The sequence below is a fragment of the Nicotiana attenuata genome, chromosome 3 (genome assembly GCF_001879085.1).
Source record: "Nicotiana attenuata strain UT chromosome 3, NIATTr2, whole genome shotgun sequence".
Lineage (NCBI taxonomy): Eukaryota > Viridiplantae > Streptophyta > Magnoliopsida > Solanales > Solanaceae > Nicotiana > Nicotiana attenuata.
The window spans coordinates 67,183,728-67,205,276 of NC_031991.1; the positions used below are offsets into that span (position 1 = coordinate 67,183,728).

Here is a 21,549-nt window from a genome sequence, read left to right on the forward strand (position 1 = left end):
ATGAGATTTTAGCAAGGAAAAGTACTCCTCTCAATAGATGATTATACATGCATGCATGTTTGATGTTAGGGCTCGAGTAATCTATATGGGCACGGTTCATTTGATCGTTTGACCCTTACAACGTTTTCCTATCGAGACCTCGCTATCACGAAGTAATTTCCTTGCAACAAAGTAGACATTCGAGGGTAATGCCCCCCAGTACTTGAGGCTTATTGTAGGGAACCTCAGATACTGTTGAACTGCTCTAAGTTAGCACGAACAATGGTTGCCTCGTTAAAACCCTCGCCGGGAAAACCCATTTGGGATAAAAGCCGATCTAAAGGAAAAAGAGTGTAACGCATGCTTTAAGATCCAAAGCTTCGTGTCGATCCTTTTCAATAGCCTGCAAGTGTTAGTCGAAAAAATTGAAAGAACTGGAATGGGGTCGTACCTTTCATTCGGATTTTGGATATTTAACGTGATCTTCCTCAGCATCAATCCCCCGTGAATTTTGGCCTCGATCATTTCGTACGAAGCTTCGCCCATACCTGCTGCCTCTACGGTCTCCGTTGTAGGGTTGATATCGATCTCTATTCGACCTCGGATCTCGATCGATGTCCCTTTTGATCCTATCCATGGGCCTGCTAGGATTAACGGACCCCAAAGGAGTCCCCAGTTGATCATCCTCAACCCGGATCTTCGACTGATATCGATTATGTAAGTCGGCCCAAGTGATAGCCGGGTACTCGATTAAACTTTGCTCCAATTGACGTTAAGCTATGGAACTCCGAGTGTTGAGACCTTGAGTAAAAGCTTGAACAACCTAGTCATCGGTGACCAGAGGTAAATCCATTCTCTCCGCTTGGAACCTAGTCTTCTCTTCTTAAATTTATGCCCAATCACATGCGTTGAATAAACTGAAACGAAGAGAATAATTAGTAACTTGATAAAAATAGCTATTGTTAATTTGTTATTATGACTTTAAGACTAAATACATACGGGGACATCTAAAGTTACCACAATTTTTCATTTATATGTTTTAACTAGGTCTTATTTCAATTGAACACTTGTAATAGGTCCAAAGTGTACCAATTAGACACCTCAAGCGTGTGTCTACAACCGCTCTTTACGTGGACTAATTAGCCAATTAAATTAGTTTGGTGTGAAAAATTATGAAAAATTGTCCGAAGGAGATGTGAAATTGACATGTTTCAAGTGTAATAAATGATAGTAATTAGTTAATTATTTTATGTAAGTAGTGTTTGTAGACACGCGCTTTGGATATTTCTAACCCAATGTGAGGTGTCTGACTGGCACTTTGAATCCACTATAGGTGTTCGATCAAAACAAGTCTTCGTGGAGATATCTAACAGCTTGTTTGGATGGTTGTTACGTATCGTTTCATAATGTATCGTATCGTATTGTATTGTATTGTACTCTATCGTTTGATAAATACAATGTTTGGATGAATTGTCGTTTTGGCGTCGTTTCATGGTATCACGCACCTGTGATATGATGAATGAACTTGCAATATTATAAAGAAAAATTATGATACGGTATATAAAAAGGTAGGGTAAATGATAAAATAAAATTATTTAATTAATAATGAAGGGTGAGATTGAGAGAAAAACACAAGGAAACGACGCGACCACACCAAATCGGTCGTTACATAAAGTAACACATTTCATCGTTACGTAACGACGGATTTAACGATACGATACTATAAAATTTAAGTAACAATCAAAACAAATATTGTATTTAAAGTAACAATACGATACGATACGATACGATAGGTAACAACCGTCCAAATTAGCTGTAAATGAAAATAGTAGCAACTTATTCAGCCTATAAAAATGAACACGTCAGAACAAGTGAAAATAATTATAATTCGAAACAGTGATTTTTACTCCCTGGATTGAAAGATTGATGCGATTATATTTATACATTTTCTTTTCTTAAGGATTTCAGAATTCAGACAACATTACATAACATTCATAACTTGTGCGCCGTGCCGAAGGAGTTGTACCTGCTATGTAATGCAGGTGACTAGGTGAGTAAAGCGTATTTTACCGTGGTAAAAAAAGAAAAGAAATCTGAAAACTATAGACGATTGCAATTGCCAGTCGCCAATTCAATCATCTCCTCTACCGAAACCCGTCGCCGTCGCCGTCGCCGTCGCAGTGAAGATGGCTCACGTCCCGGCGTACGATCCTTACTACGTAACAGCACCAGTGTATGGGTACAACAAGGAGCAGAACGATATAAAAACACTGTTCGTATCCGGACTTCCCGACGATGTTAAAGCTCGTGAAATTCACAATCTCTTCCGCCGCCGTCTTGGTTTTGAATCCTGTCAGCTTAAGTACACGGGTCGAGGGGATCAGGTATCCTCTCTCTCTCCTAATTTTCCGCCGACTTGATGCTAATATATTACGAAGCTATTAAGTTCTCCGAGTAAGGAACTTTTAGTCCCCTATGTGAATAGTTATGCTTATTTATGAAGTTCAGAAACGTTTAGGATTAAATTTTTGAATTTTGGCAGGTTATTGTTATTACTTAGATTTTGAAGACAGAAAGGTTTTACTTGTTATTAGAAATAATAAGGGTTTCACTTCCTGAAACTGTACTGATTAGAAATAAAATAGGTACTTGTTATTAGAAATAATCATTCGTCTGCAAAGGATTTGATACTTGATACGCAATGCAGACAGAAATAGGCAAAGGTCATTTTCACTTTAGCTTCTTCCACATACAAAAGAGACTCTTAGAAGGGGAAAGTAAATAGTTACTTGTTAGTTATTCTGAAGACATCATGATCAATGACTAAACTTTATTCTCTTCTGAAGCTTCCGGTTTGAAAATGAAGGAATTGGTAGTGAAAGACAAGATGTTTTTTTTCATCTATTGTAGTATCCATGCGCCAATCAAAGGTGGAGCTAAGTATTCCTGCACCAATCAAAGGTGGAGCTAAGTGGAGGCTAGGGGTTTCATTGAATCCCCTTCGCCATAAAATTATACTGTGCTAATAGGGCAGCAACAAATTAGTTATATATAAATTGTTGATTCTCTTGACATAAGGAAAGATTCTAGTGTAGTGGTAAAGGATGTTTGGAATTTATTTGTCTTGGTTTTAAATCCAAATGTAGTGTGGCTGTTCTAGTATTTATTTGAGTCCCTTTGCATTCGTGGCTCCGCCATCGGCGCCAATCCGTTTAGATTTACATTCCTACTTCTAATCTTCTTCTCCCATTATGCAGGTTGTTGCTTTTGCTACTTTTATAGATCATCCATCAGCAATGGCTGCCATGCATTCCCTGAATGTGAGATATCTAATCTGAGTATGTCTAGTTATGTTCCACATGCTGTTTGGATTTTGGAAATTACATATAGCTGATTTCAAGACCACCTTATTCCAAGATCTTCTTATTCCATTCTTCTTGTTTTTCTGTTTAAAAGATAAAGGATCTCAGAAGCATTAAACTCATCCAACTATTCACACCGAGACCTTGGCTTATTATCTGGACGTGTCAATTCATCGTTGATGATTTAATCTGGTCTAGTTTTGTTGCTCCTCTTCTTCTAATACTATATGTCCACAGTGTACATTAAGTGCAAAAGAGAGCAAAAAGTTCTCTTTTTTCTGCTAACCTTCTCTTAATTCAAATTTGAGTTTACTATGTGTACTCTCTCTCTCTCCCTCTCCCTCCCTCCCTCTCTCTCTCTCTCTCTCTCTCTCTCTCTCTCTCTCTCTCTCTCTCTCTCTCTCTCACACACACACGCACACACACACACACACACAAGCACACAAACATGATGAGTGGAGGAGGTGGTGGTGGTTTTGTAAACCATACAAGCAGTAGAACTTTGACAGACAATACCGGAGGTCATTCTATGCTTATTTTTGTTATCTTTTAGTCCGTAATACTCATCTTGAACGAAAGCTGTCAAATTAAAATAAAAACTGAAAGCATTCTAAACTACATATTTGGTTGTTTTCTTTGCTTTAAAAAAATGTAGAAATCATTAGATGCGAAGATAGCTTTCTGATTGCATATTCATTTAACTTCAATTTAAAAACAGATTAATTATCTGGCTCCTCTAATATTTTTACATGAATGTAGCCATCACCACAGTAACTAGTTTTGCTGATTCCTAATAAATAGCTACCTAGCTTGAGGCTCATTTGGGCATTCAACTTTTGCTTTGCTATTAGTTTAGTCATTTCGTATCTTTCTGGTCCTTTACCATTCCCATTTCCAGGGTGTAGAATTTGATCCTCAAACAGGATCGACTTTGCATATTGAACTGGCGAGATCAAACTCTAGAAGAGTACAAGTTCCAGGTATAATTTATTGCAATTTTTAATATTTATTAGATATCCATAAACTCTTTGCATCCCATACCATGATATCCAATAAAATGGGAAATTTCTTTTCTAGTTCTTGTTTTCTTATGGTTATTGCTTATATTAGCTCATTTAGATGGTTATTCTCAGGAAGAGGACCTTATGTAGTTATTGACAACAGAACCAAGTCCAAAAATGCCAAAGACACATCAAGCAATGAAGGTACTAGCCTTGATCTTTGCTAATACTCCAGTGCACACATTAAGATGCCAAAATACATCTGTATTTCGCATATATGTCCAATTTCTGAATTGAGACTCATAACATGTTACCGTTGTTTGCTTATTCAGGTGATACTGAATCAGATGATGCTTCCGAGCCTGACAATGCTGATTCTGGCACAAATGACGATCCTTCGGAAGAGAACAGGTCAAACATTCTTGACACTCAAACTAAATTTACTTATGAAGGCATGGTTATTAGAGGTCTGTTGCTTTAATGTGTCATGGAAGACTTTATATTCTTTATTGTGAAACAGTGAGGAGAAAGTGGTAGAGTCTGACCATGCTTTGGCCCCGAAAAGTGTAAGCCTATATATTACCCTCTATCTGTAGCATGTGTTGTACGTTAGACTGTTACATATGCATTGCAAGCAGAGTAGATAAATCTCTGAAAGTGTGCCCTTCAAATTTTGAAAACAGCAAAGGGCCAAATATACCCTTACACTATGAGAAAAAGTTTAAATATACCCTTCGTTATACTTTGGGTCCAAATACACCCCTGCCGTAATACTATTTGTTCAAATATACCCCTCTTCTTTTAAGTTTGTCCAAGATGGGATCCAATCCTTCGTGGCACTTACATTTGATGAAGTGGATGCCACCTGGCATGCCACCTCAGCGCCACTACTCCATATATAAAAGACTAAAATTTGAAATACAATATTTTCTATGGTAGCGGTAATGGTGGCAATAGTGGGGGAGGGAAAAAAATTTAGTGGTGGAAAAAAAATAAAAGGGAGGGGTAAAATTGGTTAGGGGCACTCAGGTGGCAAGCCATGTGGCATCCATCCCATCAAATGTTAGTGCCACGTAGGATTGAATGTCCACTTTGGACAAACTTGACGGAAAAGGGATATATTTAAACCAATAGTATAACGATAAGGGTATATTTGGACTCAAAGTATAACAAGGGGTACATTTAAACCTTTTCTAATAGTATAGGGGTATATTTGACCCTTTATCCGTTTTGAAAATCGGAATAAATGTAATGCATATAAATCAGTATTCTGTACTTCCAAGCAAAAGTTTCGCTATATTTATGCAGCAAGTGCTCTTCAATTAATGCATGGACCAATGTGACTTTTAGCGTCTTTGGATTGGACATTATAGGAACAAAGCGAGAAGACAACAGATGGTGCACAACCATGTTCCACTCTGTTTATTGCCAATCTTGGTCCAAATTGCACTGAGGATGAACTGAAGCAAGTTATTTCTAAGTAAGTTCCTGTATAACTCCTGCAATGGAGGGTGTTCTCTTTCAGTTCTTTCTTGACAACTCAGTGTTCATATGGCTAAAAAGTTGGTTCTCTGTACCTAGCTGCAGAATGGCAATATTATACTTGAGACATTTTTCTCTCTCATACGTACCATCTCATGAAGTAGCTTGCTAAAGGCTACCTATAATTGACAGTATATGTTGTTTTTCCTGTCAGGTATCCTGGATTTAACACCCTCAAGGTGCGTGCAAGAGGCGGGATGCCTGTTGCTTTTGCTGATTTTCAGGTACTCCTTGCAGCTTCTTAGTGTGGCTACAGCAAAACTGTAAATTTTCTATCAGGTCAAAGACTTAAAACTAAAACTAATTTACCTAAATAAGAAGCTTATTTTCAGCTGTCGCATTTCGAATTTCTCAAGAGACATGCCCATGTATTTGGAATTTTCAATCATTCTAAATCTCTGCTGCAGTAATTCGGGAAAATATCAGAGTTCCCTGTACATACGTTACTAACTGTAAAGGGTTTTTACCATAACCATGTTCCCACCAGTTATGCAGGGGCATATCAATATGTTGGAGCATGGGGCGCATGGACCCATGCTCCTCTCTCTATACTATGTATAATATTTCTTTAAATTCCTTAAATATACATGTGTGCACCCAGCTCAAAGAGTTTTATGATTATCGGGTGCACCTTTACTAGTAAAGTTAGAGGTTCAAATCTTAATTGGTAAACCTAAGCATGTCTAGTGTCCCCTCTTGTGTTTTAATTAAGTATTTTTTCTTTTATTTCTTGTTTTATTTGGTTTATCCATTCAAAATCCCAAAATCTAACACATTGAAATCCTTGATCTACCTTTTTATCATCACAAAATTTAATATAATTAAAACTAATAGCAGTGGATGATGTAGCATGGTTTAATTATTCCAAGATTTTTGGTGTGGAGTATTAAGTATATACGTTAAAAATCACTAAAATTGCAAGAAAAAAGTTTATTTTATCCTATAAATTCTAAATGGTATTGGAATTATGGTAAGAACCCAAAGGTTGAACCTGTCAAATATAAATTCCAGATTCACCTTTTTGTAATAGTGTAGTCATTTTCTTGGAATTCTGAATCCGCTCTACAGTTATGTATTTATATTTTACCTTTTAGGGAATTGACCAAGCAACTGAAGTGCTGAATGCTCTTCAAGGAACCACATTACCATCTTCTGATCGGGGTGGCATGCACATAGAGTATTCTTCTCAGTCCTGATCATGCTCTGCGTGTATATTCTGAGGTTTACATTCTTGTTGTGCTTTTGCTGATATTTTCCTCCTCTCCTATTCAGGTACGCGAGATCCAAAATGAGAAAGCCCTAGATGCCTTCTTATGGTAAACAAGCAGTTCAATGGTTACTTAACTGACTACTCTTTTGTGGACCAGCAGTTGACTGCCTTTTCTATTGGCTTTAAGGGCAGAAATGCGAATCCAAGATTTTTGCAGACTTAACTGCCTTGACATATGTTTGTGTTATTGTAGATTTTAGCTATGGGTTATCGAACAGGACCGTATAGTTTTACTAGCAGTATTCTGAGGTTTCTGATTAGTACAAAATGACAACAGGGCATAGGTTATTCAATCTTCTTCCCTGACCGTGGGGGTTGAGGGAACTATAGAATTCTTAACATTTCGTGCATTTTCCTTGTAAGAAATTGTTCTTTCAAGAAACAAATCACATTACTTTGGCATACATGGTGTTAGTATCATCTTTTGGGTTTTCAATTGTGGTTGAGTCGGAGTGTAATTGTATCTCTTTTGTTATCTTATTAACAAGAGAAGGAACGAAACAATATAAATGTGTAGGCAAGCTGGCAACAGAGATTGCAACAACAGATTCTTTTTTGCCCATGAAAATAGAGCTCTTTTCTTTGAGCTACACGAATAAACAACTTGAGGATTGAGTACAGTGGCCAGTTTTTCATTAAATCCTAAAATACAAAATATGTAAACAAGCCAGCAAATATAAAACATATACTAACTATTATGCCTACCTTCTATACAAGATATGACAAAAAACATGGCTTTCGACAAAAATGCCTGGCTAATAGACCTGATAAACCAAGCAATGTATCTTAGTGTCAAAATCATGCAATTTACAGATGGTCCTAATATGCTTTCCTGGATTGATCCCTATCCCAAATATTGGAGGGACTCCTTTTGTCGAATGAGAGCTTAGCACTAAAGCCCTCTAATCCATCACTTAATAAGGAACCACTAAACCTTTGGTACTGTTGCAGCGAATCTGACACAATTCTTCCACTTTGGCTTCCAACATCATAAGCAGGTGGTGCTGACAGTTTACCAGATTCCACGATGAGGTCGCCTTCAAGTATCCGCAGTACCTTCACCACAACATCCAAAGAAACATGAGAATTCCCCAATATATATGGCAAAATATCAAAGCACGAAGATGCAACGGGCAACAAGAGCTGGATCCAAGACTTCACTTGATGAGTTCAACCTTAAGGTTCTTGGAACTTAACTTGCTTCATATATGAAATTATCGGTTCAGAAGTCAAATTCTTTTGAAATTTTAGTGATTTTCCACATGAAAATATATATTGTGTCAAAAATGCTTGTTAAGTTAAACTTGTTGGTGCATGCTATATCTGCCATTGCATGCATTCATGTTTGTGAAAAATGAAAACACAAGTTGTACCATTACCTGAGACATGCGAGGCCTGGCCTGAGGATCCCGCCGTATGCACAAAGATGCCGCATGCAACATGCAGTATATTTCATGTTCGGAGTAGCAGTTTTCTAGCCGGGGATCTATTAGCTCGTCAACCGCACATTCTTCCAATAATGGACGCGCCTATAACAAATTAATTACAATATCAGCTACACATGAAAGGGGAGGAGGGCGGTCTCCTTAATCTCCACATATATATTCCTCATGTCAGCACAAAAAATGGCTGCAATTAAGATAAACTAAATATATACCCATTCTGTGAGACATTGCTGGCCCTTAGGCCTAGTAAGATCCACCGCCTTGCGTCCTGTAACAAGCTCGACCAGTACCACTCCAAATGAGTAAACATCAGCTTTTTCTGTAATCTGGCCACTTTGAGCATACTCGGGCGCCAAGTACCTAAATTCCTCAAATTAGCCGATTGATTCAATAATATAACATCAAAGTAAACCAAACAACTTCCAATGCTTACCCAAATGTTCCAATTACTCTCGTTTCAACACCTGTGTCGCCATCAGGTTGCCACCTGGCCAAACCAAAGTCTCCAACCTGGAAAAAGAAAAAGATAGTATGTGATCAACCGAGATGTGCAGTTGAAATAGTCCAGTATGTAGTGATATTTAGAGACTAATAGTATAATCGAATCGAATAGAGACTTCACCACAAACTTTTCTATTAGTATCAACTTTTTTCAATGAGTATTCTAATCAGTGCCTTGACAATGCAAGGAGAAGCATAAAAGGTATACTCATGAGTAATGTATATCATTAAAATTTGGAGAAGAGAGATTTCCATACTAGTGGTTCGAAGTCATGGGTTATGAGAATGTTGTTGGGTCTCATATCTCGGTGGACAATGCAGCCCACTCTGCATTCTTCATGAAGATAACGTAAACCTCGGGCAGCACCTACAGCAATCTTTTGACGAGCAGACCATTCCAAAGGATCTCTAGTACGACCTGTGAATACCAGAAAGTGATTTTAAACAATAAAAGACGAAAGAATTAACCTTGAAGACAAATGAGCAGATCACCAAAACCTTTACATAAACTTTTCCCATATAAATTTTATCAAGTGCAAGTTTATATCATATGAGATTAAATTTAGATTCACAAAGCAAAAAAGAAAATCTACAAATTTTGAATGCTCAGTACGTCTAAAACAACCCAATGTTAATTTGCAAGGTAATCGAAGTTGAGAAGCGTGCAGATACAAATTCACCTTAGGTAATTACAAATTAGTAAAACCAGACAGTGAGCTAGAAAGGAGATCAAGATCTTAGAGTGTCCCTCTTCACACAAGGTATCTAGATAGAGGTCGATTTACTGATTAAAGAAAGTATTATCATACTCATTGGAGCTGTCAAGGATAGAAAGAAAAAAAAAAGGGGGTATAACATACCATATAGATGAGAATCTAAAGATCCGTTGCATATATATTCATATACTAGCAGTCTTCTGCTGTTCTCGATACAGAATCCTATTAGCATTACAACATTTCGGTGCTGAGCACAGCTGAGCACTTCAACTTCCGAGCAAAACTCTTGATCCCCTTGAGAACTTGCCAATTTGTGTTGCTTAACAGCAACAACCTGACCATCCGGAAGGACTCCTCTATGAACAGATCCGTATCCTCCCTCAGCCAAAAAATTGGCTTGTGAGAATCCTCCGGTTGCAAGCTCCAGCTCAGCATAAGCGAACCACCGAGGAGGTTTTCCAAATACAGGTGCCTTGTGTTGACAAATTGAGCACAAGGGAGGAGGGCCAAGAGGTGCACTTCTAGATAGCGAAACTGCTTCTCTCACATTCCCACTGTACTCCAAATCAGATCTACAACTCGGGGATCCAAAATCACCTTCATCATCAAGCTTACTAAACTTCCGCAGCAATGCCTTATTTGTGGAATCTTGTGGCCTGTCATGAGTTCTCAACGAACTCTTCCCTTTGATTTGTGAGAGTTCAGAATGTGAAGTGATCATGTCCACCATCCATGGTTGGAACCTCAAACTTGATGACGCGGATAAATTTTCACTCTCACTCTCTGAACTCGATTCATCTACATCTTGATCTTCCTTAGCAGCCAACAAATCTGCTTTCTTCATATCCCTATTTACTTCAGCGACAGAAAATGGTGAAGTTCCAGGATCAGAGCTTGAAACTGATGAAGTACCAGCTTCAGTCGTACTGAACATCTCTGGACTACTTGTTGGAGTTACTAGTGGACCTCGAGAGGAATCCAACGAATCCTTTTTGTTCGATTCTTTTCCACATGTTTGAGTTTGCTCAGAAGATAACGTGCCCGTCACATCAGGTTCCTTTTTAGGTGAGCCAACTAAATTTAAGCGGAGAACTTTTGGTTGAGATCGCTTCATGACTACAATATTGCACTGCAACTCTTCCATACAGCGTTTCTTCTCGTGTTTGAGGTGCCTAGAGAAATTCAGACAATAAGAAGCAAGCAAATTTAATAAAGCTTGAAAATATAACATCACTTTAACAACGCATCAGACTCTAAAAAACTTGCTAAAAATTACTTGTCCAAAACGACCCAACTAGCTCGAGTCTTCTTTGCCTCTGCAGCCACAGCTCCATGTGGTGAACCAGAAACAATTTTAATCTTGACATTTATCTGGAGGAAAACAAGAAGAACCTGTTTAGTACCAAATTTTTTAATGATATCTCAACAATGGAGAATAAGAATTTGTATGCTTGCCTTGTTGGGATCATAAACATCATGGAGCTGAAGGATCATCTGAGAGCAATAATCCGTTATGTCAGATTTGTGCTCGGAACTACTTCCAGAGTGCAACTTCCAGTGGCCACTGGCACAATCTCCAGCAAACCTAGGGAAACCCCATAGCTTCCTACCTACAAATTATTGCAACTCTTACAAAAGGTACTTCTCACAGGACTTTTTTTTTGTGCTAGCACAAAACAGCATCAAATGAAAACAACAATATAGCAAGTGGACAAAGTTACAATAACAACACAACAAACCCAGTATATTCCCACAAGTGGGGTCTGGGGAGGGTAGTGCAAACCCAGACCTTACCCTACCTAGTGAAGGTAGAGTGGCAAGTGGACAAAGTTAATAAATGAAAAACCCCGTCAGAAAGCAGTAAAGAAAAAACATGAAATGGAATTAGCATCAATGAACTAATCAGTATTGTGTAAAGTAATTCCCATCCACACTCTTAGAATTGCCAGTGGAAGCTTATCTTTGAAAATTTCCAGGAAAAGAGAATACATTGGTGATACCCTTAAAAAATTTAAAGTTCACTCGAAAAAGAATACCATAATGTCAACGATAAGCGAGCAGAAACAATTAACAAGCCAAAAAGTCTCTCTCGTATAACAGAAGTACTAACCAACAATTCAACTAGCAATTACAGAAGTAAGCAGCTAGAGAATTGCAAGCTACACTGAATGATAATTTTTAGGACATCATAAAAGAACAAAGAAAATAGAAATTACCAGAACTTTGTGAAGGTACAACCACAAGAAGCGTAATGCAATCCCCAGGCTGAACAACATGAGTCAAAGCCCACACAAGAGCTGTTTTGGGTATTTCCTTAGAAGCCTTAACAGCCACCATCATTTTCTCAGCAGCATCACAACTCATATCCTGTTTTCCTTTCTTCATCTCTTTACTCATCACAACACTATAGTGGACTTTTTTTTATTCAACTTTGAACTCAAATCAACAGAGACATGACACTATTTCTCTTTACCAAGATACCAGATCTTAGAACCCACATGGAATTCATGTCTGCTACAAACAATAAGAAGAAAACAATATAAGCATTCATTATTGTACTAAACTGACCCACAAAAAAGTTGTGATTTTTATGCATATACACACCAAAATAGCCACTATTCTATCACAGTGTTTCTTAACCCTATAGACCTTGTCAATTTCTCAAGAAACTCTAGCTAAAGGAAAGAAGATTCACCCTTCTTTTTTTTCCAAATTTAGAAGCACAAATAGCTCAAAAGTGTATAAACACCAAAACTTGAACACATGATTTTTCTGCAAAAATACAATGCAAAGGACAGAGATATTGTCCCACAAACACTACAGTCAAAAGGGTTACCAAATAAAGTGTTCTTTTATATGCTGCTTTATCAGATCACAAGAGTCAAAAATTTGTGCTAAAAGCCTCAGCTGAAAGAAAAAACTATTGAATCGCTGACCCTTTATCCTCTTTATGTTTAAAAATGGTAAGACTTAAAGCAAAAGAACCATGGAATTCAGAATCTAATAATGGAATAGGAACAGTACTTGTAACAGTTTTCCTCTGCCATTTCATATCACAAAATGCGAAAGCATCCTAAATGTCCAAAATGCTAAAAGACGACGACCCAAAATCGTTGAAATGACACGAGAGTTGAAATCTCAGTGACCTGTGGCTGATAATAAAAGTGAAGCAAACACCCAAAAGCACTCAGATCGTAGAATGAACCTCCCCCAATCTACAAAATTCCAATATCAATACAAAAAAGTCGAGAGCAGTAAATGAACAGTACTTTTACGAATAGTTAATCAATTGATTTTTGGGGCCAAAGGATAATGATGTTGAAGATACAATGTGATGGGTCTTAGCTGTCTGTAATGTATGCATATATCTCTATCATTCATTCAATTTTTTTCTCTGCTTTCAACATCAAAAAGCAGCTAAAAAACACAACATTCTGCCCAAAGCTGAAACAATGTAACAAAAATTCGACTCAAGAAAATAATAATAATAATGACCTGAAAGAGCTGAATCGGAGAAACTGGACAATAAATGAAAGAGATTTTTCGAAGTTGACCCACACCTTTAATTGATAACTTCTGCTAATGAATGAATGAGCTGTGCTTTTCCAATATCAGTGTTTTTTTTTTTTCAGCAGTGATTCTGTTTAACAGTCTCTTTTAGGCTTTAGATATATTATTTTTTACACAGAAATATAGATATCAAGAAATCAAGAAATGATCAGGTAAAGAAGACAGCTAAGTAGTACATTTACTCTCTCTGCTAGCTCTTTCTTCTTTTATGTTAAAGTTTTTCTGCAGATTTTTTACTGTGTCAAACACAATCAATTCAAATATTCAATTGTACTCAGATATTTTTTTTATTCCCGCAAATACCCTCATTTCTTTTTAAAAATATCGACCTTGACCTTTCTTTCTCCAAGGTTTCTTCTTCCTTTTTTCTTATGATAAATTGAATTGTTTTATTAATAAGTTATTACTTACATTGATTTCAGAGATGTGTAAAGAGAAGTAGTAAACCCATTATGAAATTTAAATTTATTGATATAGAATCACGTTTTCATTTGTTGTGTGCTTCTTGAATGTTTTTTGAATTATTTATGTTTTTGAAAGTTGAAACATAAAGTGATTGCTTGAAATCACTTTATTGTAGTTCGTCGAATCAATTGTGATTACTTTGTTAAAGTAATGAAGTGAAACATTTTTTTAATACAGAATCAATTGGAGTACAATAATTAATTCCCTTCCTTTTGCAAGCCAATCAAGAAAAAACATATGTTAAGTAGAATATATAGCAAATAAGTTATTGCATACAACAATAACAATAACATATCCAATATAATTCCATAATAGGGCCTGGGGAGTAGTGTATACGGAGACCTTACCCTACCTTGTGCGGGTTAAGAGGTTGTGCATTTAAAGAAACCTAATACCAACCAAATGCAAGAGTATGTACTAATACTACTGGTACGAATAATCTAGACTACCTAACCTACTATCATAATCATTGACCTCCACACCTTCCTATCAAGAGTCATGTCCTCGCTCAATCGTAGTTGCGCCATGTCATGCCTAACCACCTCATCCCAACTCTTTTTCGTCCTATCTCCACCTCTCCTAAGGCCATCCAATGTCAACCTCTCACACTTCCTTGGGGCGTCTGTGCTTCTTCTCATCACATGTCCAAAATATCTAAGTCGTGCTTCCCGCATCTTGTCCTCAATAGGGGTCGTACTCATTTTATCTTGATTAACTTCATTCCTAATCCTATCTAACCAGGTGTGCCCGCATGTCCATCTCAACATCCTCATCTCTACTACCTTCATCTTCTAGGCGTGGGAGCTCTTGATTTGCTAACACTCAACCCCAAACAACACAGCTGGTCCGACCACCGCTCCATAAAACATACCTTTAAGATTTTGTGGTACCTTTTTGTCACAGAGAACACAAGAAGCAAGTCTCCATTTCATCCATCCCGCCCCAATACGATGTGTGACACCTTCGTCAATCTCCCTACTTCCTTGTATAATAGACTCAAGGTACTTAAAACTTTCCCTCATAGGGATTACTTGTGAATCCAACCTTACCTCCCCTTCCACTCCCTAAATAGCACCACTAAACTTACACTCCAAGTATTCCGTCTTGATTCTACTCAGCTTGAAACCTTTAGACTGTGCGATCTGTCTCAACACCTCTAACCTCGCGTAACACCGTCTCGCGTCTCGTCAATCAAAACAATGTTGTCTGCAAATACCATGCACCACAGCAGCTCCCCTTGGATGTCGCGAGTCAGTACGTCCATCGCCATGGAAAATAAAAAAAGGGCTGAGTGTCGACCCCTAATGCAACCCTATCATGACCGGGAAATATCCAAGACCCCTTCCACTGTCCTCACATAGGTCTTCGCTCCATCATACATGTTTTTAATCATCCTTATGTAGGCCACATATACCCTTCTAACTTCCAAACATCTCCACAAAACCTTCCTCGGGACTTTATCGTAAGCCTTTTCTAATTGGATGAGCACCATATGCAAGTCCCTCTTCATCTCCCTATATTATTCCATCAATCTCCTAACAAGATCAATGACTTATGTAATCGAACGCCCCTATATTGCAAACACTTGCATGTGATAAGATAATTGAGCTTATTTCACGTTTAATTCAGACGTTTATAATTGTAATTAGTTTATAGGAAATATCTTATTCTTTGTTTAGCTCGTGCTTGGCCAAAAAAAAATTCCAAAAATATTTTTAAAATATTGTTTGGTTATAAATCACACTGGGTTGTTGTTGTTGTATTGTTTGGTTATAAAAGTAACTATTGTTTGGGCAATTTTTCAAGAAGTATTTTTCAAGTTTCAATAAATGGTAGATTAGTTTTTCAAGTTTTTACTCATTAAACTTCAATTTCTTTTCGATCCATATCCAAACTCTAGCTTAGTTTCCTTGACGTAAATTTACATTAGTCAAAAAGTAATCTTTAAATTCTGAATAATTGAATTATAAAACAGAATCCATGTAACCGTAAAAGCTCCTACTCTAATAATATGTGTAAATTTTCACACAATTGGTGAGATCAATTTCACCGCACCTTTACCTTTTTTTTATACTTTCTGATTCTCATATATAACTAAAAATATAGTATTACAAGATTACCTCGTATGAGCCAAATTTTTTGAGTTTTGAAATCCTGCAGCGCCCAAGTAAAAATAAAAAAGAAAGAAAAATAAAGATTTTGGATTTGAAGGGTGTCGATATGCTAAGCTACTACACTCCAAAATTCATGTCCCAAATTATTGCTACATTTTCTGTAGCCTATAGTTAATATACTTGTCCCTTCTATTTATTTCGTTTTCTGTTTTGGCACGAAATTCACCAAAAGTTTCTACTTATTATACTTTGTTTATTGTATTTTGAATGAGCTGAAGATTTGCTACGAGACCCCACTAAGAGAATGGAAGGTGTCATTGCAGTATTTAACTTGTCTTTTTCATTCATATAATATAATTTTTGTCTCTTTTTTCTTGGGAATCATAAACTTTTGCCAGTAATTATGAATACTACAGCTAACTTTAATTTTTTTTTTTTATATATATTATAAAGTGAATAGAGACAATTTCAGCGTCTCAGAGGAAATTTTAAATTTAGGAGGGAATTTGATACAAAAATCCAAGATTTAAAACAAAAGGGAAAAGAGATAGAGATAGAAAAGAGAATAGGAAATATTAAAAAGGAAAGAGATAGATTATTATGGATATTAAAACATCTTACTTTTATACTTTATGCTTAATCTTTCTATAGAATTTGTTTAAAATAAATTTTAATGATTGTCCAAATTATTGGTTGGACAATGTAAGCATTCCAACAAAACTAGGTAGACGGATTTTGGCATTTTATAGCTTTGTTCGTATGCTTTTTCAATTAACATATTGTTATAAAAAAAAATTGGCAGCAATTACATATTGGTTATCATACATATATGATGATCAACTTTATTTGAATAATCACATCAATGATGAGATGTAGCAAAGGCCACCCCAATCTTATGCGAAATGATTTGTTGAGAACAAAAATTTATTAAATTACTAATATGATTAACGTTTTATTTCTTTACCTGCTTTAAGTTAAAAGAAGGGATTATTAAAGCTGTTTTTTTTTTTGGGTGGGGGTGGGTGGATGGGGGAGAGGGGAGATCTGATTTAAATTTAAGAAATACTACATCTGTTTCATTTTTAAAAAAGAAAAAATTGTTATCTTAAAGAATAAAGTTAATTTTCACGACAGGATGTGCCCTCTTTATCAGTTTGTTATGAATTAAATAACTACATCTTTTAATTTAGTTTGATCGTTCTGTCTAAAAGATAATAACATCATGTTATCCCAAAAACGCAAAATTCTTTTTTTGTTAGTTTTTCACTCGGTATTTGGTATTTGCATTGACGTATGACTAAATTTAAACTCACATAGGAAAGTTCATAATGGAAACGACTTCACACAGGGTTCGAATTCGGGATTTCTGATTAAGAATAAAAAAAAAATGTACCACTATACTGTAACTCTTGTTAAAAGTTGAAACTCAATATTTGGCTAAAAATACCAAGAAATGTGTTATAGGTGATATAATAAGAATACACCCGGCAAGAAAATGCATTAGATCAAATTATATTGAGCGTTAGGTTTTGATAACAACAACAATAACAACGTAAATTCAATGTAATCCCACAAAGTGAGGTCTAACGAATGTTATTTTGTATGCATACCTTATAAAAGTTGAGAGGCTATATTTTAAATTTTGAATATCAAAGAAAATTTCTTTTTAAAAAAAAATTGAGGATAAAGATGTCTATGGGGGACAGGAGTACACGAGTAGAGCCTAGAGGTTGCCCCTTCTCGTACTCGGTGTTACTTGATACACAGCCAAAAGCCACATGACAAATTCAAATAAAGCTTCCCATCTTTTTACTTTTCCCAGATTAGCACTGGTCCTGGTCCACTACAAGGATCTGGATTCGGATGATAGTCTCTTCGTTTAATTTTATGTTCGTTAATTCTTAGGATGATGCCTGATCCGGGGCCTGCTACACAGCTAAAACATACCAGCAATCTCCCTAAATTCAAAATCACTCTGTGGTCTATTCAAAACTTATCCTAGTTCTCAGGGTTCCAAACCAAACATGTACACAAGTCTAAAAACATCATACAGACTTGTTTGTGCGATCAAATCGCCAAAATGACATCTCAAACAACGAATTTAACATCAAAACTCATGAATTTCACAAGATAGTTCAAATTTCTATTTTCTCAACCAAGGGTCCAATTTATACCAAATCAACTCCGATTCTTATCAAATTTTACAGATATGACGTAAATATTATATTAAACATGTACCGGGCTCCGGAACCAAAATACGGGCCCGGTGCCATCAAGATTTTACACCATTTTATTTCCAAAAGTCCTTATATTTTCCAGCAAACAATTTTCTTTAAAAAATTCTTTTCTCGGGCTAGGGACCTCGGAATTCGATTCCGGGCATACGGCTAAGTCCCATATTTTCCTACGGACCCTACGGGACCATCAAATCACGGGTCCGGGTCCGTTTACCAAAAATATTGACCGAAGTCAACTTTAATCAATTTTTAAAGGCCAAATTTAATATTTTTCTTAAAATTCACATAAAAGCTTTCCGGAATCGCGTCGAGACTGTGCATGCAAATCGAGGAGAGATACAAAGAGCTTTTCAAGGACTCGGAACACGGAAATGGACTCTAAAACAAAAGATGACCTTTTGAATCATCACATTCTCCACCTCTAAAACAACCGTTCGTCCTTGAACGGACATAGAAAAGTACCTGAGTCGATGAAAAGATGGGGATACCGGCTTCGCATATCAGACTCGTACTCCCAGATAGCTCCTCAACAGGCTGACCTCTCCACTGAACACGAACCGACGGATAAGTCTTTGATTTCAACTGACGAACCTGCCGGTCTAGAATAGCTACCGGCTCCTCCTCATAGGTCAAATCCCTGTCCAATTGGACAATGCTGAAGTCTAACACGTGGGATGGATCGCCGTGATACTTCTGTAGCATAGACACATGAAACACTGGATGCACAGCTGATAAACTCGGTGGCAACGCAAGTCTGTAAGCCACCTCTCCCTCTCGATCAAGAATCTCAAAAGGCCCTATGAACCTAGGGCTTAGCTTGCCCCTCTTTCCAAATCTCATCACGCCCTTCATGGGCGACACCCGAAGCAATACTCTCTCTCCGACCATGAATGCCACGTCACGAACCTTACGATCAACATAACTCTTTTGCCTGGACTGAGCTGTACGAAGCCTATCCTGAATGATCTTAACCTTGTCAAAGGCATCCTGTACCAAATCCGTACCCAACAACCGAGCCTCCCCCGGCTCAAACCACCCAACTGGCAATCGACACCGTCCACCATATAATGCCTCATAAGGAGCCATCTGGATGCTCGACTGATAGCTGTTGTTGTAGGCAAACTCCGCTAATGGCAAGAACTGGTCCCACGAACCTCCAAGTCAATAACACATGCTCGGAGCATATCCTCCAAAATCAGAATAGTACCCTCGGACTGTCCGTCCTTCTGAGGATGAAATGCTGTGCTCAACTCGACCCGTGTACCCAACTCACGCTGAACTGCCCTCCAGAAATGCGAGGTAAAACTGCGTACCCCGATCGGAAATGATAGACACGGGCACACCATGAAGACGAACAATCTCCCGGATACAGATCTCAGCTAACCGTTCTGAAGAATAGGAGACTTCCACAGGAATGAAATGCGCTGACTTTGTCAGCCTATCAACAATAACCCATACCGCAGTGAACTTCCTCTGAGTCCGTGGGAGTCCAACAACGAAGTCCATGGTGATACGCTCCCACTTCCACTCAGGAATCTCAATCTTCTGGAACAAACCACCCGGTCTCTGATGCTCGTACTTTTCCTGCTGACAATTCAAACACCAAGCTACATACGCAACAATGTCCTTCTTCATCCTTATCCACTAATAATGTTGCCGCAAAACCTGATACATCTTAGCGGCACCCGGATGAATAGAATACCGGGAACTATGGGCCTCCTCTAGAATCAACTCACAAAGTCCATCCACATTAGGCCCACAAACTCGACCCTGCATCCTCAAAACTCCATCATCTCCAACTATAACCTGCTTGGCACCACCGTGCCACACTGTGTCCCTAAGGACTAGTAAATGAGGATCATCATACTGCCGATCCCTGATACGCTCACTGAGCGACTGAACAAGCTAGAACACGACTAGGCTCAGAAACATCCAACCTCACGAACTGATTGGCTAATGCATGGACATCCACTACAAAAAAACTGGAATTAGCTACGAACGACGTCGCTAATCTGTCGCTAAAATGCTCATAGCTAGCAGAATTTCTTGATAATCCATTGCTAATCCGTCGCTAAATTAGATTAGCGATGGATTTTTCTATTTAGCTACAGATTTTGTCCGTCGCCAAAACCTGATTTTTTAGTAGTGATCCAGAGCAAGCGGCCTCTCACCGACCGGAATATACGGATGGCTGCCCATACTAGTTGACTTCCTACTCAAAGCATCGGCCACCACATTGGCCTTCCCCGGATGATACAAGATGGTGATATCATAGTCTTTTAGTAGCTCCAACCACCTTCTCTACCTCAAATTGAGCTCCTTCTGCTTGAACAAATACTGCAAACTCCTATGATTTGTGAACACGTCACATGACACGCCATATAAATAATGCCTCCAGATCTTCAGCGCGTGAACAATGGCTGCTAGCTCCAAATCATGAACTGGATAATTCTTCTCGTGAATCTTCAACTGCCGCGAAGCATATGCAATAACCTTGCCATTCTGCATCAACACCGCACCAAGTCCAATACGAGATGTGTCACAATATACTGTAAATGGACCTCAACCTGTGGGCAAAACCAACACCGGCGCCGTGGTCAAAGCTGTCTTGAGCTTCTGAAAGCTCGCCTCGCACTTGTCCAACCACCTGAACTGGGCACCCTTCTGGGTCAACCTGGTCATCGGGGCTGCATAGATGAAAACCCCTCAACGAACCGGCGATAATAACCTGCCAAACCCAAGAACTCCGGGTCTCTATAGCTGATGTGGGTCTAGGCCAGTCCTTGACTGCCTCTATCTTCTTCGGATCCACCTGATTACCCTCTGCTGATACGACATGGCCCAAGAATACAACTGAACTCAGCTAGAACTCACATTTAGAAAACTTAGCGTACAATTGACTGTCTCTCAGAGTCTGAAGAACGACTCGAAGATGCTGTTTGTGCTCCTCTCGGCTGCGGGAGTAGATCAAAATATCATTAATGAAAACAATCGTGAAGGAATCCAAATAAGGCTTGAACACTCGGTTCATCAAATCCATGAATGTTGCAGGGGCATTTGTCAACCCAAATGACATCACTAAGAACTCATAATGCCCGTACCGAGTGCGAAAAGTTGTCTTAGGGACATCGGATGCCCTAATCCTCAACTTATGGTAGCCAGATCTCAAATCAATCTTCGAAAATACCTTGGCACCCTGAAGCTGATCAAACAAATTATCAATCCTCGGAAATGGATACTTGTTCTTGATGGTGACCTTGTTCAATTGCCGATAATCAATACACATCCTCATCGACCCATCCTTCTTCTTAACAAACAACACTGGCGCACCCCAAGGCGAGACAATA

The 21,549-nt window shown here is 38.0% G+C and overlaps 2 protein-coding genes across 9 annotated transcripts; one reads left to right on the forward strand and one right to left on the reverse strand.

Annotated features, from left to right (window-relative positions):
* On the forward strand, positions 1,936-7,590 carry LOC109223995 (cell wall integrity protein scw1). Its single transcript, XM_019388524.1, has 10 exons — positions 1,936-2,363; positions 3,237-3,299; positions 4,240-4,321; positions 4,475-4,546; positions 4,675-4,753; positions 4,863-4,908; positions 5,716-5,822; positions 6,039-6,108; positions 6,979-7,061; positions 7,157-7,590. The coding sequence occupies exons 1-10, from the start codon at positions 2,166-2,168 to the stop codon at positions 7,185-7,187; spliced, it is 831 nt and encodes a 276-aa protein (XP_019244069.1). The 5' UTR covers positions 1,936-2,165; the 3' UTR covers positions 7,188-7,590.
* Positions 7,690-13,613, reverse strand: LOC109223994 (inactive protein kinase SELMODRAFT_444075). Of its 8 annotated transcripts, XM_019388516.1 has the most exons (11): positions 13,312-13,613; positions 12,841-13,031; positions 12,033-12,327; positions 11,272-11,426; positions 11,093-11,187; positions 9,961-10,988; positions 9,358-9,518; positions 9,033-9,109; positions 8,812-8,959; positions 8,534-8,683; positions 7,690-8,210 (listed from the first exon to the last, which is right to left on the reverse strand). In XM_019388516.1, the coding sequence occupies exons 3-11, from the start codon at positions 12,211-12,213 to the stop codon at positions 7,974-7,976; spliced, it is 2,232 nt and encodes a 743-aa protein (XP_019244061.1). In that variant the 5' UTR covers positions 12,214-12,327; positions 12,841-13,031; positions 13,312-13,613; the 3' UTR covers positions 7,690-7,973. The 8 variants fall into 8 exon arrangements, with proteins under 8 accessions (XP_019244061.1, XP_019244065.1, XP_019244066.1 ...); XM_019388520.1 differs by lacking the exon at positions 12,841-13,031 and having other exon boundaries at positions 13,377-13,613; XM_019388521.1 differs by lacking the exon at positions 12,841-13,031 and having other exon boundaries at positions 12,033-12,330; positions 13,377-13,613.

What these genes read in the sequence shown, in the direction of transcription:
- LOC109223994 (XM_019388520.1), bottom strand. Translation starts at nt 12,213, where the DNA reads ATGAGTAAAGAGATGAAGAAAGGAAAACAGGATATGAGTTGTGATGCT. An exon ending in TGTACCTTCACAAAGTTCTG is followed by an intron (nt 11,427 to 12,032) that starts GTAATTTCTATT and finishes AATAATTTGTAG; the next exon opens with GTAGGAAGCTATGGGGTTTC. An exon ending in AGTTGGGTCGTTTTGGACAA is followed by an intron (nt 10,989 to 11,092) that starts GTAATTTTTAGC and finishes GAATTTCTCTAG; the next exon opens with GCACCTCAAACACGAGAAGA.
- LOC109223995 (XM_019388524.1), top strand. Translation starts at nt 2,166, where the DNA reads ATGGCTCACGTCCCGGCGTACGATCCTTACTACGTAACAGCACCAGTG. An exon ending in CTGAAGCAAGTTATTTCTAA is followed by an intron (nt 5,823 to 6,038) that starts GTAAGTTCCTGT and finishes TTTTCCTGTCAG; the next exon opens with GTATCCTGGATTTAACACCC. An exon ending in CGGGGTGGCATGCACATAGA is followed by an intron (nt 7,062 to 7,156) that starts GTATTCTTCTCA and finishes TCTCCTATTCAG; the next exon opens with GTACGCGAGATCCAAAATGA.